This window comes from Pleuronectes platessa, chromosome 2, assembly GCF_947347685.1.
Source record: "Pleuronectes platessa chromosome 2, fPlePla1.1, whole genome shotgun sequence".
NCBI classification, from domain to species: Eukaryota; Metazoa; Chordata; class Actinopteri; order Pleuronectiformes; family Pleuronectidae; genus Pleuronectes; species Pleuronectes platessa.
The window spans coordinates 3,660,897-3,674,971 of record NC_070627.1 but is presented as its reverse complement, the minus strand read 5'-3'; the positions used below and the strand labels follow the sequence as shown (position 1 = coordinate 3,674,971).

General features: G+C 42.3%; 1 protein-coding gene and 1 long non-coding RNA gene across 2 annotated transcripts; both read right to left on the bottom strand.

The window, feature by feature from the left end:
• Positions 1–1,077: 1,077 nt before the first annotated feature.
• LOC128457725 (tubulin-specific chaperone cofactor E-like protein) lies at positions 1,078–6,004 on the bottom strand. Its single transcript, XM_053442474.1, has 9 exons — positions 5,982–6,004; positions 5,621–5,739; positions 4,864–5,003; positions 4,451–4,632; positions 3,484–3,740; positions 2,673–2,799; positions 2,453–2,569; positions 2,228–2,339; positions 1,078–1,556 (listed from the first exon to the last, which is right to left on the bottom strand). The coding sequence occupies exons 1-9, from the start codon at positions 6,002–6,004 to the stop codon at positions 1,323–1,325; spliced, it is 1,311 nt and encodes a 436-aa protein (XP_053298449.1). The 3' UTR covers positions 1,078–1,322.
• An 873-nt stretch (positions 6,005–6,877) lies between these two features.
• LOC128457714 (uncharacterized) lies at positions 6,878–8,318 on the bottom strand. The gene is made up of 4 exons (XR_008341967.1): positions 8,195–8,318; positions 7,752–7,940; positions 7,214–7,462; positions 6,878–6,941 (listed from the first exon to the last, which is right to left on the bottom strand). It is a non-coding gene; the product is annotated as an uncharacterized LOC128457714 (long non-coding RNA).
• Positions 8,319–14,075: the final 5,757 nt, after the last annotated feature.

Below are 14,075 nucleotides of genomic sequence, written 5' to 3'. Positions count from 1 at the left end.
TTCCCGAATGATCCCGTGACCCCCCCCCCCCCCCCCCCCCCCCCATCCGACACAATGGAAAGAACCATCCTTCAACCGAGTTTCATGATAATCCATCCACTAGTTTCTATGTAATCCTGCAAACTAACAGACCGACAATAAACACAAACGGGTTAGGGTTAGGGTTTTCCCCAAATATCCCATAACAGACAAACAGGTATGTGGTATGTGGTATGTGTGTGTGTGTGTGTGTGTGTGTGTGTGTGTGTGTAATAAGTAAACACTTATTAGACAAAGTTAAAGAGTTTCACCTTTGGACACGATCTTCCAGCTTGAACGTCTACCAGCTGGCTCGACTGACAGGAAGCTCTTGTTTGCCAAGTTAATCTTTACAAGGTAGTCAAAAAACTACGTCAATCTTTCTATAATCAGTTGATTCTTTACAGTAACTGGTCGTGAAATGTGATGTTCATCTTCATCCACAGCACAAGTGAAGACCAAGTTTGAGGCATCAGTCATCTCCAACAGCTGGTTTCTCCAGATCAGACCTGCATCATATTCAGGAGGATCTTTGCTGACTGATTCAAACTTTTATTATTATCCTAGATTCTAAGATAAGATAAGATGTATTGACTTTATTAATCCTGAGGGAAACTCTGGTGCCAGCTTGTTCCAAGATTTACAGTAGCACGATTTACAACAGAGTTCAGTTCAATAAAACAATAGAGTATTACGTCTGAAGAATGTAAGTGATGTGGAGTAAATTAACTAGTGGCGGAAAGAAATAACAATAGAAAACTAGGGAGTTTTAGGTGTGAATGTGCTGTTATGAATTACATAATATTGATATAATTTTTTTTACATTTCCATGTATTCATAGTGTCTTTATTCACTTGCTGCTGTAACACGGCACATTTCTCCATCGTGGGACAAGATGATAATTTATTTTATTTTCTTATTTGATCTCAATTACTATTATTTCTGTTCCTATGAGACAAGTGTATAAAGGGAAGGAGTAGAGAGGGTGAAAAATGATTGATGGATTCATCTTTCATTTGTGAATATTGTTTTATTCCTCTTTTTATGAAGCATTAAAATATCACATGATGAATACTGCATTGCACATTCATCGATCTGTCCATAGATTTATTTGTAGGAGCAACCTGAGGATAACTCAAGTTGGCTCAACAATGTTTGTGGTGTTGCGGTGCCGTACAAATAAATTGCAATTCTCTCTGTTCCCACAAGGGGGCAGATCCAGATCATGCGTATTCCTATTATTCTGCAATGCCAGTTAACCAGCAAATAAATAATCAAATCAACCAGTCAATAAAGAAGAGACTCTAATCAGCCAGTTTGACGCCTGCTTTCCTTTTGGTCTTGGGTACCACCAGCAGCTGATCACCATCTTGGATGCTGTAGGAGTGGAGGGCCCAGGTGTTGAACTTCATTTCCTCTGGGCCGGAGACGCTGGTCCTGTCGATGTAGTACAGCCTCATGCTCCTGGTGGACATCTGGACCACCGTCCTCAGCTGCTTCTTCAGCCCAGCTACTGTCTGGTCCAATCGGATGGTCAGCTGACACACAGAGAAACAGTTTGCACATTGTAAGCGTTAATCTGATGCTACTTTCACTCAGAGGGGATGAGTAGATGCACGGAGCTTCATGATGCTGCTTCAAGTCGAGTTTGAAGGTCTCGGCTCACGGACGCTTGGGTGGCACCACAGGAGCAGTAAGGAGGCCTTGTATGTGTTGTGGTCCCAGAGTTACTTCAATTGCATTCGATTTAGCTGCAAAGCTGTTTACACCTGCAAGTCCCAAAGTGTTTTGTGGACTCAAACCCTTTGTCCACCCCTCCATCGGCTTAGTCGTGAACTATTCCTCTAGGGCCTTAATGAAATATCTGGGTTTGTGTCGTATGGACTGGGTTAGGAAACTGCTACCTGATGGTGAGACTGGTGAGAGGGAAACAAAACAAAGAAGCTGCCAACAAAAAAACTAGAAGCTAAAACAACAACAAAGAGCTGAAAGAGGCTACACACACTCAAAGTCATGTGATCCATTGTGAACATAAAAACATATCAGGAGCGGCTCCAAAGGGAATCAGAGGTTCTTAGCCACTGGCGGTGAAAATCTATAAACCTTTAACACAGCCCCATGGACATCTGTCCAAAATGAAATGATATATATCCTATCAAATCAGGCTAGTCTACGTCTGTGAACTATTGTGAACTCATGCTGAAATCACCTGTTGCACTTTTTCTTCCCAGTGCACCTCCACCTGGGCGCAGCAGCGAGGCTGGAGGTCGACCTCGGCAAGTGGCTCCAGCTTCCCATACTTGGTGACCAGGGAATGGTATCTGAGGAGGTTAAGAGCAGGTTGTGCTGTCGGTGTTAGGAGCACGTGCACAGACACACACGACCCCAACACAAAGACGTGTGCAGCTGGAGGTCAGACGGGAGTGCAGCGTACCTGACAGGCTGCTCCTCTTCAGGGTGGACGGAGTAGTAACGGATGAAGAACCTCTCGGCAGCTTCCCGCTCGCAGTCAGTCACAATGCTGCCGTTTATCCAGGAGATTGCAGGAAGCCTGAGGAGAAGCACGTGAACATTCAGTTCAGTGTGAAGCCCGACTGAGTGCAGGGAGAAACAAAACGAGCTCACTTCTCCCTGAGGTCACTGCTGGGACTCACTGTGCTATCATGAGGTGTATTCGCTCCTCTTCGGTGAAGGTCTGCAGTAAGGGAATGCCCTGCACCTGCACCTCCTCCAACTTGGGGAAGAAGTTCAACTTCTCAACGTCTTCCCATCGGTGTAGACCTGATGAAGCAAACAGGGACAGGTCATGCATTTGGGTTTGAATCGGTTGTATTAAAGGTGTTTGTGCCTCCAGGGAGAAACGCATGAGGTCTAATGAACGTCCTCAAGCTGTGTTATCCAGTGGCCTCAACAGGGAAAGGAATGAATGCAAACAGGTGACATCAGATCTTTTGTGGGTCCGAACAATGCAGCACTATAGTGACACGAGAAATAATTTCCCCTCCTTTAATCAGGTGGACTGTAACCTTATCTCAGCCTGTGGGCAGAATAGCTTCCTGCTCTTATGAACATTAACTGTTTTATCAGGCTCAGCACACATGACTAAGGAATGCACTGAGGCCGATTTAAATTTTTGGTATCGTTTCTGTTCCCACTACTCTCAACCAAACTCTAAAAATAGTTTCCCCACTGATCCAAAGTAGAAACAATTCCCTCATGAGATAAAAGCTGACCTGGTTTGTGAGGAATCTGTTGTAATAATAACACAATCACAGCTCAAAGCTCTCAGGAGGTAGTGACGTGTTTCCTTGTGCTAAATGTATCTGGATTTATTGAGACGTCCGACTAGAGCTAATGCTATAACTCGCCATTTTTGCTGTATAATGAAAAACCGAGGAGAAATCTAGAGTTTCCTACTGAAACCGTGTAAAATAGTCCAACAGGCAAGTAGCTGTGTCCCCCGACCTGAGTTGTGCAGGTTGATGCTGCGCAGGTTGGGGAAGAGCCGCTGCAGGACGTCTTTGTTGTCCTGAATGGAAGCCAGGTTGTTGTTGGCCATGACCAGCGTCTCCAGGCCGGGGAACATGGAGCTGAACTTGCGGACCTCGGCCCAGTCCTGGAGGCTGTTGTGGGTGATGTGGAGCAGGCGCAGGCTGGGACAGGCCACACTGGGAGCACTCAGACTGCTGTAGCCATTGAGGGACAGGAACAACTCCTCCAGCCTGCAGGACGACACAGGACAATGTGGAGACTGAATATCCAACAGACAACTGCCTGCCTCCACTTGGAATGTACCAACTGTCAATTCTCTTCAGTGATCAACTAAATGGCAAATAAAACGGGTCCTTTGTGTAGTTCCTTTTTTTTTACTCTGATTTTGTGCTGCAAAAGAAAGTCTTCGGATGAGTCTGAATTAAGGTTTTTCCACTTTTGAAACATATTTCATATAAGTTACCTCCAGCAAGGATTTTATGTTCTTGCTGACAGAATTAATAAACAAGTACTGAACCAATTTCCATGATTCCTGATGGAAGGATGGAACATGGGCCAAGTAAGAACCCGATCAACTTTTGGCATTTTCATTTCATTTCCCTTTAACATTATGAGTTAGTACTTTAATATACATTTTAAGTATTTCCCTGGAACTGATTAATGGATCTTGATGAAAAACAATCTGGCAGATTTAGTGGATCCAAATAAAAATCAGGATCTAGAGGATTTTAAATATGCTTTGGTGGGGGGTAGGATTTTTTCAGCTGCTGCACAGTAACTCATCAGTTTACAAACCTGTAACCACCACTAGAGATAATGTGGATTCAGTGAGGAGTCAACACTTAATGTGTATCTTCCATAGATTTAGAATTACGTCCAATTGAAAACGAGGACATTCAATGATATGGTGCAGAATTGAACTGTTTGGCCTTATTCTTACTCAGGTATCTCCCGAATGAGCAGCAGCACGGTGTCCCAGGACACTTTGGTGTTGTTCAGGCTAAGACTACGGACCCCGGAGAAGGCTTTGGTGCACCAGGGCTCCAGGGTCAGTCCTGCCAGGTGGTTGTAGCTCAGGTTCAGGGACTCCAGGTTCGGGGTGTTGGAGACAATTTTATTTATCTGAGATCAAAAAAAAAATAACATTGCCTTCATTAGCCCAGAAGCTTTAGAAACCATTCATTTACACAGAACCACAACATGGACTTTACTCAGTGCACAAGGGTGTAATCAGAGACAGTTACTGCTTATCAGGATCTTCATCACAAAAACAACCTCTGCTAACACATACCGGATGGGACTGCCTGCTTTCTATCCTTTTTATTAAACGACTAATACTTTAATAAACTGCACCTCGGGCCAGTCCTGCAGCTTGTTGTGGGACAAGTCCAGCTTTGTGACGTGAGCACAGAAAGCCACGATCCACGCCTGGTCTCCTGCCTGGCTGACGCCCCAGCCATCCAGCACCATCACACTGGGCAGGTTCACACGGTCTGGAGGGGGGGGGGGGGGGGGGGGGTGAGAATGACTGTGGATTAGTTGGACCCAGGGGCAGGTTCACACGGGGAAAAGAGCATTTTTAAAAGGTTTTACATTTGGGCAAAGTCAGCTTAAAAAGAAATGCAATGAGTCTAATAAACATTACATTGCATTTCATTTAGCCGAAGCTTTTATCTAAAGCAACTTACAGTGATTCAACCATGAGGGAATAAACTCAGAACAACAAGAATCAAGAACGTACAATTTTCTTCAAGAAAGCCAAACTACAAAGTGCTTATAAGTAAGTGACATGTAAGTGCTACTAAATTGTTAGTTTAAACTTTTATTCACGATAAATGTTTTTTTGTGATTGACAGAAATCAATTAAAGTTTTTGATAAATGCCGAAGTGTCCTTGGGCAAGACACTGAACCTGAAATGGCCACAACACAACATCGCAGCCTTGTGTTTCCAACCAACCAGTCAAGTTGCACTTTATATCCATGTGTGCCCCCCACTGATAAGTGAGTGATTTGCACGTATTTAATAAAAGGTGTAAAGTGTTTTTTGTGATAAAGCTTCATTTGAAAGTTACATAACTTTATCTTTTAATTTAACAAAGCCAGACTCACCTTTCAAATGGGAACCTTGAGGACCTGTGCTGGGCACGAACACCGTCCTTATAGGACCTGTGCACCAGGGGAAGTTCTCTGGACTGTACCGTTCCCTGATCACCTCCACCAAGGTTCGATCATTCAAGTCGTCCAGTGACTCCTGGGACCCGAAGCGTCGCATGGCCTCACCCTCGGCTGATCTGTGGTTTTGGATGAAACCATTAGTATGCAATTAATTCATTGTTAAAACTAAAACAAAAAAATTCCCAACTCTAGGTCTTATTTATTTTCCCTGCCCAGCTTAGATATCCCTACATGTCATTAATAGAAGATTAAAGTCGTATTGTCTTATTGCCTTCACTTGAGAAAAGAGATTCTGCCCTGTTCTTCTTCTGGATTCATGAGATGGCTCAAAAGGCTTTTTGTACTTTCTGTCTAAACAATTCTAAAGTCCTGATGTTCCTGCAAAAAGCCGACAAACTAATAACAATAACATCTATTTTATATTACACGTACATACACAATACACACAATAGTACGTCCCAGTGTCTCAAACCCAAACCCCTAAAAAACTGGATCAAACTGCACAGACAGACATGTTTTCTTCAACGTTCTAAGAATAGACTAAATGAGAGCTGGTCTCAGAGACACTGTCCCATGTAAATGTCCTCACATTTAATCCGTCTGGAGGAAAGGAAGACGAAAGACGAACTTTAAGCTGAACCTCACTTCAGGGACTGTATTTAAAATGACGAGCATGTGTTGGGCGGAGGCTCGCTGGGCAATGAGCTGCAGGGAGGCATCAATTATTTAAAGTTTTCTGCTGGAATAAAGAAACCAAAAGGATCTTGTTTCAATATCGTATTTAAGAATATAAACATGCTGCAGTTAAATTGGGGGGGTGATGTATGAAAGCAACTTGTTACTCCTCATCTGATGAATCTCGCTATTAGCAGTTAGTTTTAGACACAAATACATTACAGATACATGTGGGTCAGCCGTCTGACACAGTGTCCTGTTGAAGCTGATCCAGCTTTTTGTAACTGAAGAATATCCTAGTTCAGAAGACGTGTTACCTGAAGTGACGCTCACCTGAACTATCACTTGTCTCTGTCTCCGTCTGTCTCTGCACTGAGGGGCTGTCGGAGGAAGAGGCCAGAGTCAGGCTACATCCACACAATGCAGCTTGAAAATTGAATGTCAATCAAATTAAATGGTGCTATCCCTACACTAGAGACTAAGAGATAGTTTCTCTTCAGATCCATAAATATTTACCCTTCGCAACAGTCTACGACATCAAAGGAATCCAAGACCACTGACACTGTGACATCAAAGCCAACTGAAAACAAGTAATTATTTACTTAATGAATCCTTTGATAATGTCATTTTACGGGTTGAATTAAATCATAACTCACAATCAAGTGTTATTTCGTTCAGCTTAACCCTTTAATTAACAACATGGGTCAAAAGTGACCCGGCTCCATAGCTATATCAACAAAATAAAACTTATAACAGTATATACTTATCAGACTGATAGATATGCATTTGAAAATATGCTTTTGATTTTCTCTATCCAGAGTCTTAGGCTGGTCACAATCATTTCAGACTTACGGTTTAATGTTCATAAAGATGCTGCATAAAGAACAGGATGAGGAAGATGAGGAGGCAATTCCTGGTCTTGATTCTGAGTCTGAAATCTCGGACGCTGAGGACCTGGACTATGTTCCACGGGATCAAGCTGGAGATGTTCCTGGGATCCAGCTCTCCTAAATGAAGAAGGCTGCTTTGATGACATCAAAGTTGAGTCTTCAACATCATCAAAGTAGCTTTCGATGACATAGAAGTCATCAAAGGAGCCTTCTATAAAAAAAATTAAAATAACGTTATATTTAATTACTTTATATTTACATTCAGTCAGGAGCCGGCATGTTTTTTTTTTACAGTAGTCCAGACTTGAGTTGTTATGACAGACTTGAGTTGTTATGACAACTGAAGCTACAACAAGTTCTCTGTCATGTTTGGAAGGGGCGGGGGGGGTTGTTCAGCTGCAACATCAAATTTCACCACTAAATATCACCTTAAATTCTACACACTGCACCTTAAATTAAAAAAAAAGCTCTACACAATGAACATAATAAATCAGTATTACCTTTCCAAAGGACCAGTGCCTCCACTCTGAACTGGTGTGGGGAGCTCACTGGTCGTTTGCCTCGTTGTCTGGCTGGTAACCAGCTGGCCGGTCCTTTCCATTGAAGAGAGATGAGGGGACGTTCTCTTTCCCACAACACCTAGGTTTACTACATCACACACATTGGTTCACCTCCGCAAAGGATCAGACCTGTAACCAGTGATTACTTTAAGACCAGTTGTTTAATTTCCACTTGTGACCAGCAGGGAGCAGCAGCAGCAGTGGTTTATTCACAGGTCACAAGGAGCAGCAGGGGAATCTCTATGCTCCATCTGACATAGATGAGATTAACTCACCCTGACATTCTGGTTGTACATCAACATGAAGACATAAATAACGGGAAATAAATAATTAAAAAATGTAATAATACTAGAAGAATAAAATGGTAAATGTGGTATATTTACTGTGTCCTGTGTCTCTCCATTGTCTCTGTGAAGTTAATCCTGTGCAGCAGGTGTTGGGTCTTTACTTAGAACAATGACACACACTCACAGACACACACAGACACATGTACAACCACCGTTGTAGTTTATCGCGATTGGTCGAGTGTGTTTATCTGTCGGACTTTGATTCCAAGGCTCCGCCCTCTATCACCACTGCGCAGACATTGGCTCCAGATGATGTCATTGGCACAAGATGGCAGTGCTCGTTTCAGGGATTCTTTGGCTTCATATCTGGATATTTTCTTCATATACAGTCGTCCCCTGTGTTTATGCTTCGGATTAGTTTGGTTTTAATTCGTTATTTGATGATATAAAAACGGGGGTGAAGGTCATGATTGATAGCTGAGACTGATTGGCCGAGATATTTGGGCCTAATTTCTATTAGTGGGGGGGGGAATTGGAGAAACATCGTCCATCTTTTAACACAGTCCATTGTCCACACTTAGACAAAGACACACACACACACACACACGTTTACAGCTCAGTGTTGTCAATTCAATAACCTGCTTGTTGTCATGTAACCTGAAGACAGGCTTCCACCCCCCCCCCCCCCCCCCCCCCCCCGCCCTTTGACTTTTCCACACCTCCAGGTAAAGTGTGTTGTGGTCACGTGATCAGGTCCATGTTAGTGATCTGACACACTCAGCAGACGACAGGCGCTGCTTCAAAAAAACCCAGAAAGGATCTAATTTCTTTGAAATGCAGCTAACGAGATCCAGACTGATGAGCTCAGTGGACTCGGTTCACTGGTCCTGGTCACTGGTGCAACAATTCACACGTTCCCTCCGGAGACATTGGATCCAGGAACGTCTGCTTCAGCATGTTGACATGAAGATCTGCTTCCAACAAGAGAACAAACAAAACACAACCAAACAACAAATACATATGGAAACATGTGGCAAATACAAAAACAATGCAAAACTCAAAGCACCAGAAAACTAATTTTAAGTTGCAGTATGTGGAATTTAGTGACATCTAGTGGTAAAGTGGCATGTTGCAGCTGAACACCCCTCACCTCACATTCCTCTCCAGAACATTAAAGTGAACCTGTGGTAACCATCAATTGCCATAAAACTCAAAAGGCTTAGTTTGTCCAGTTTGGGCTACTGTAAAAAACATGGCCGCCTCTGTAGAGAGGACCCGCTCCCGATGTAAATATTAAGTATTTAAATATAAATTGCCCTTTCTAGGTGAAAGAAAACAACAATTCATACATTTTATTGTAAAAAAAACATCAGTAGGATAATTTTATATTCAATTTCTGCCAATCGATCCTTTCACCTAAATCTTACACTCCGAAGCTTTGTTCTCCTTCCTTCATCTTCGTTAGTTTGTCTGAAACCTAAGTTTACTCCTTTGTTTGTGTTTGTGCCTCCAGACAGTTCAGATCCTGGTCGGCCTCAAACACTGGAAACACTTCAAAACAAATAAATGCTGCATAACCAGTCAACACGAGAGAAGTCGTCCAGCTGCTTTCAAACATGCAGGAAACTACCGTTCCTCTTTGTTTGTGGTTGTGGGTGTGAAAGGTTCATTCTCACCTGGTAATTGGTTGAGGCTGAAATTGTTACACCTTGGACCCCCCCCCCCCAGGTAGATTCTTTGTTTGTTGTGCAAGTGACAAGGAAATATTGGCTTATTTGTCTAGTTTATTTATGTGACACTTAAATCCATCCTGCTCTGAAAGTTCACTGCAACAAGCCGCGTCTGTAAAAACACGACTGATTTAATAAACTGCACATAGATTTGTAGAAGAGAGACGACAACGTGACACAAAGACCGATTAGAAAGAACCGGGTGAGGAGAGGGGGAGACGGAGGAGAGGGGGAGAGGGGGAGAGGGGGAGACGGAGGAGTGAGGCTGTTTGCTCTCCCCATCACATCGGTATCCAGGTCACCTAATTTAACACTTTGTTCTAATCTGTGAAATTCCTTCCCGGCCATCGTGTGATTTCTTTTTAGAGGCCCTACTTACATGACGTACACAATAATGTTAACGCAATCACTCACACACACACACACACACACACTGGGATTGTGTGGGTCAGACACACTCAAAGTAGTAACAGTTGTTTATAGAAGAGGAATGTTCTTAATGAAGTTAATACAATGATCCACTTTACTGGTTGAACTTGGAGGCGGGATCATAGACTGGGTCTAAATACGGACGACACAAAGTGTGGAGCACATTTCAAACGATGAGGAAAATTCTTCTACATGAAATAATAAATAAACGGTATCATGACAGAAGTGGACGCTAAAGCATCTTGATCCCCCTGATGGCTGGTCATAAACCCCGCCTCCTCCATGTAAGCAGATGGGACATGGAGCAAACAAAAAAAGTCAAAGATGGTGTCTGTCATTTTATGTAGTTCTTATCACACTGATGTAAGTTAAAGTGTTTCTGGGAGGAAGTGGAGACTGTGACTTTATACAGGACGTGGTGTCTCAGATCTCATCTTGATTTTCTCTGGATTCGAGCTCGAGTGAATTCCGAACCCTAAAAAGAGCCGTGCCTCACATGTCACTTTTACCGAAGGACGACCTCTGACCCCTCTCGTACTCAGCGAGAGCTCACCGGTGATTTCACTTTGCATTCTTGGTTCAGCAGTTGACAGAAATTCTTCCTTCAAGTCGCCAGCGATGAAAACCTGCGCTCGGTGTGTCGATGGAAAGGTTCTGGCAACAAAGGAACAAAAGGAAAAGTTTTGCGGCTCTCCGATTGTAAAAATGTGTTTGACGGTTATAGCTCCGTTATCTCAGTGGATTGAAGTGACACTGATAACACCGCTCACTGTGGAAAGTTCTGAAAGCTCTGCACGTGTGTGTTTTCTCTTTCATCTTTGTCACACCACGAGTTATGACATATTTAATCTTTATGGGGGGGTTTGAACTTGTGACATTGTGGCCACAAACATATTTTACTGGTAGTTCAGGTGGCCACCACTGCTGCTGCTTCATTAAGTGACTCACATGTTCACAATGTTATAAAATGCATTTAAATGTGAGTTTATTACAGGATGTAACTTCTGTTTACACACACACACACACACACACACACACACACACACACACACACACACACTGAAAGGCTATTGGGCGAGCAGCAGACCTTGTTATCAGGTACATTTCCTGTTCACAAGACTTAGTTTCTTTCTTTCTTTTGAAGTTTCACCATTTGAAAGAACTCAAACTGGGAATGAGACGCTCTGGATTTCACCAACTTGCAAACATGTTAATTTTTATTAATTTTAATTGATCAGTGATTCTTTCCTGGCAGTGTTGATGCTTTTATCCTTTTTCTATCACTGCAGAGATAACGTGAGGAGATTGTGGGACGATAAATGAAGATGATAAAAGTAATAAACGTCCTTCACCAAACTCCTGTGGTTATTTATTGACTTTAAATATCAATATTAATTTCAAGTGTTTCCTTTTAGTCTCGTTTTGTGATAATATTGTAACATTTAAGTGGAAAAGATTAAGGACGGAGAGATGATCATTTACATTTCACTCAGCCTGCAGGTATCAGTGTTTCTTCTACATGCTTGTAAGTGTCAGATATTCAGCTCCATCATTCACTCACCTTCAGCTTTATTGTTGTTTTTTCAAAGCTTCTTGAATATTAAATGATAAATATCACTTTACATGTATGTTCTGTGGAATAAGATTCTTAAAATCATGTAGTTCTGCAAAAACATGTATTTCCTTTATGGGGTTCTTTTGAGTTTTCTCCAAACGACACAGAGAATTTACAATTACCAATACTTGCTACTCCCACTCTTTAAACTGAGGGGTTAATACAACTAAGATAAACCTGAAGTGACAGCACTTCTTCTCTTTATTTTTTACATAATACACATGATGGTTATTCAGTCCGTGATGAAAAAGGCCTAAAATGAACTCAAAACAAAGAATATTTTGTGTTTATTCAACCGAATGGGAATAACCATGATTTCAGATGGTTGGAGATTCCTCAGTGTTTTATAACACCGCAGCTCAGCAACGGGATGAACAAGCAAATAATAAAAGTGCAGGTCACTGTGTCGGTGGCTCACGTGTCCGAACTTTACAGTTTCCCATCCTGTGTAAAGTCAGATGCTACTTCACAGTCAGAGGATCAATGGGTCTTTGTTGTAGTTTCTGAAATAGGAGGAACAAGAAATGAAAAATGAGCAAGTGAAGCAAACGTCTGCAGATATGAGCTGATGTATACCAAAAAAAGCAAAAGGAGAAGTAGATTTTGCAGTTATGTGTTTTTAATGTCATTCATCTTAACTCAAGTCTTAACAGGTTGACCGTCTCTTCATAAGTAAGGAATAAGTAAGGAATGGAACTCATCTTTGTTCCTGTATATAACTCATGTCACTGTCTTTGCAGAAGCTTCGTGTTGATCCAGTTTGTCAGGTCTGACTCGGCCTCATGTGTCACATGTATAAAGATTCTTCTCTCCTCTGAACACGTGCCGCCTCACATGTCACATGTAGGAAATTAATAAATCTTAAATCATAGAGCCAAAAAAAACATCCTGGGAAAGAATCAACATCAAGTTCAAGAAAAAGGACAAAACAAGTGAAAGAAGGTTTTTCACCACTAGACATTGAATATTTCAAATGGCAAATACCTAAAAAAAAACTGTGTAGTCAAAGGAAAAATGTTGTTATTGGTAAACAACCTGAAGGACGTCATAATTGTCCCTGGGGACTTAATTCATTCTTCAGTATAAATCTGTGAACTCTGCAAAGAGGCTTAAAGTGAGGAAACTCATTTCTGTGTAAGAGGCAAAACAAGATTTTGTCCAACCTGCAGACTGGTTCATCAGAGCTCCGACCTTTAACATCTAAATGTTCAGCTCGTGATACAAGTTTACAAAGAAATCTGATTTAAAAAGGTTCAAACCTCAGCATTCTTCTCTGTCCTGAATTCAATCGGTGTTGAAGTTCTGGGGTCAGCGAGTTCAGCAGACGGAGGGATTATGGAAACAGCAACGTGTGTGTGTGTGTGTGTGTGTGTGTTTGTGTTAGACCTCCCCTCATTGACACGGGATCCCAGGGTCAAACATGTGAGCGAGCGTGTCTAGACGTGTCCATGTGTGTGTGTGTTTGTGTGTGTTGTGCGACAAAGAGCAGTTTTTTCTGGTAGTCACTTCTTCAAAGAGACGTTCGAGGGTTTCAGTGTCATTCACGCCAACTTTAGCTCTTAATACTTAATTAAATACACATTAAACATGGATCATTACAAAAAGAGTCAAAGGAAATATACATCAGACTCTGAAATGTTAATGTGTCCCTCCATCCATCCATCCCTCCAGTTTCTACACTGCTGAGTGTCACAGGTGGTGAGCAGGAGCCAATCCCAGCTGACATTGGGAGGTGGGTTACACCAGCACATAGAGCATAGAGCCAATCTATATACATCCACTCAGCAACATGAGAAACTTCCCACCGTCAGGATTCAAACCCACAATCCCCTGGAGGAGAGGCAACGGTGCCAACCTCTGTGCCACCGTCTACACAGGGAACACGGTGTTCGAACCCCGTTGAGCAGTTGGCCTCTGAATTCAAAACAATTGCTGAACGTTGACCTGAATCTTTGAAAGCTGATTGGTGGATTATTAGTTTTATAACTGGGAGGTTTAAAATTCCTTCATGCAAATCTGTCTCCTGTCGCAGGTAGATGCAGATGCTGCCAAGTTCCTGCTGAGCCGCAGCCATATGGAAATATGTTGTTGCTTTTTGATCTTGCGCTCACGACAGATTTTTGGAAAGGATCGAGATCGAGATATAAGTTCGGGCCTGCACCTGCACACATGGCATCTGGATTTCAAATGTAAATCAATCCGA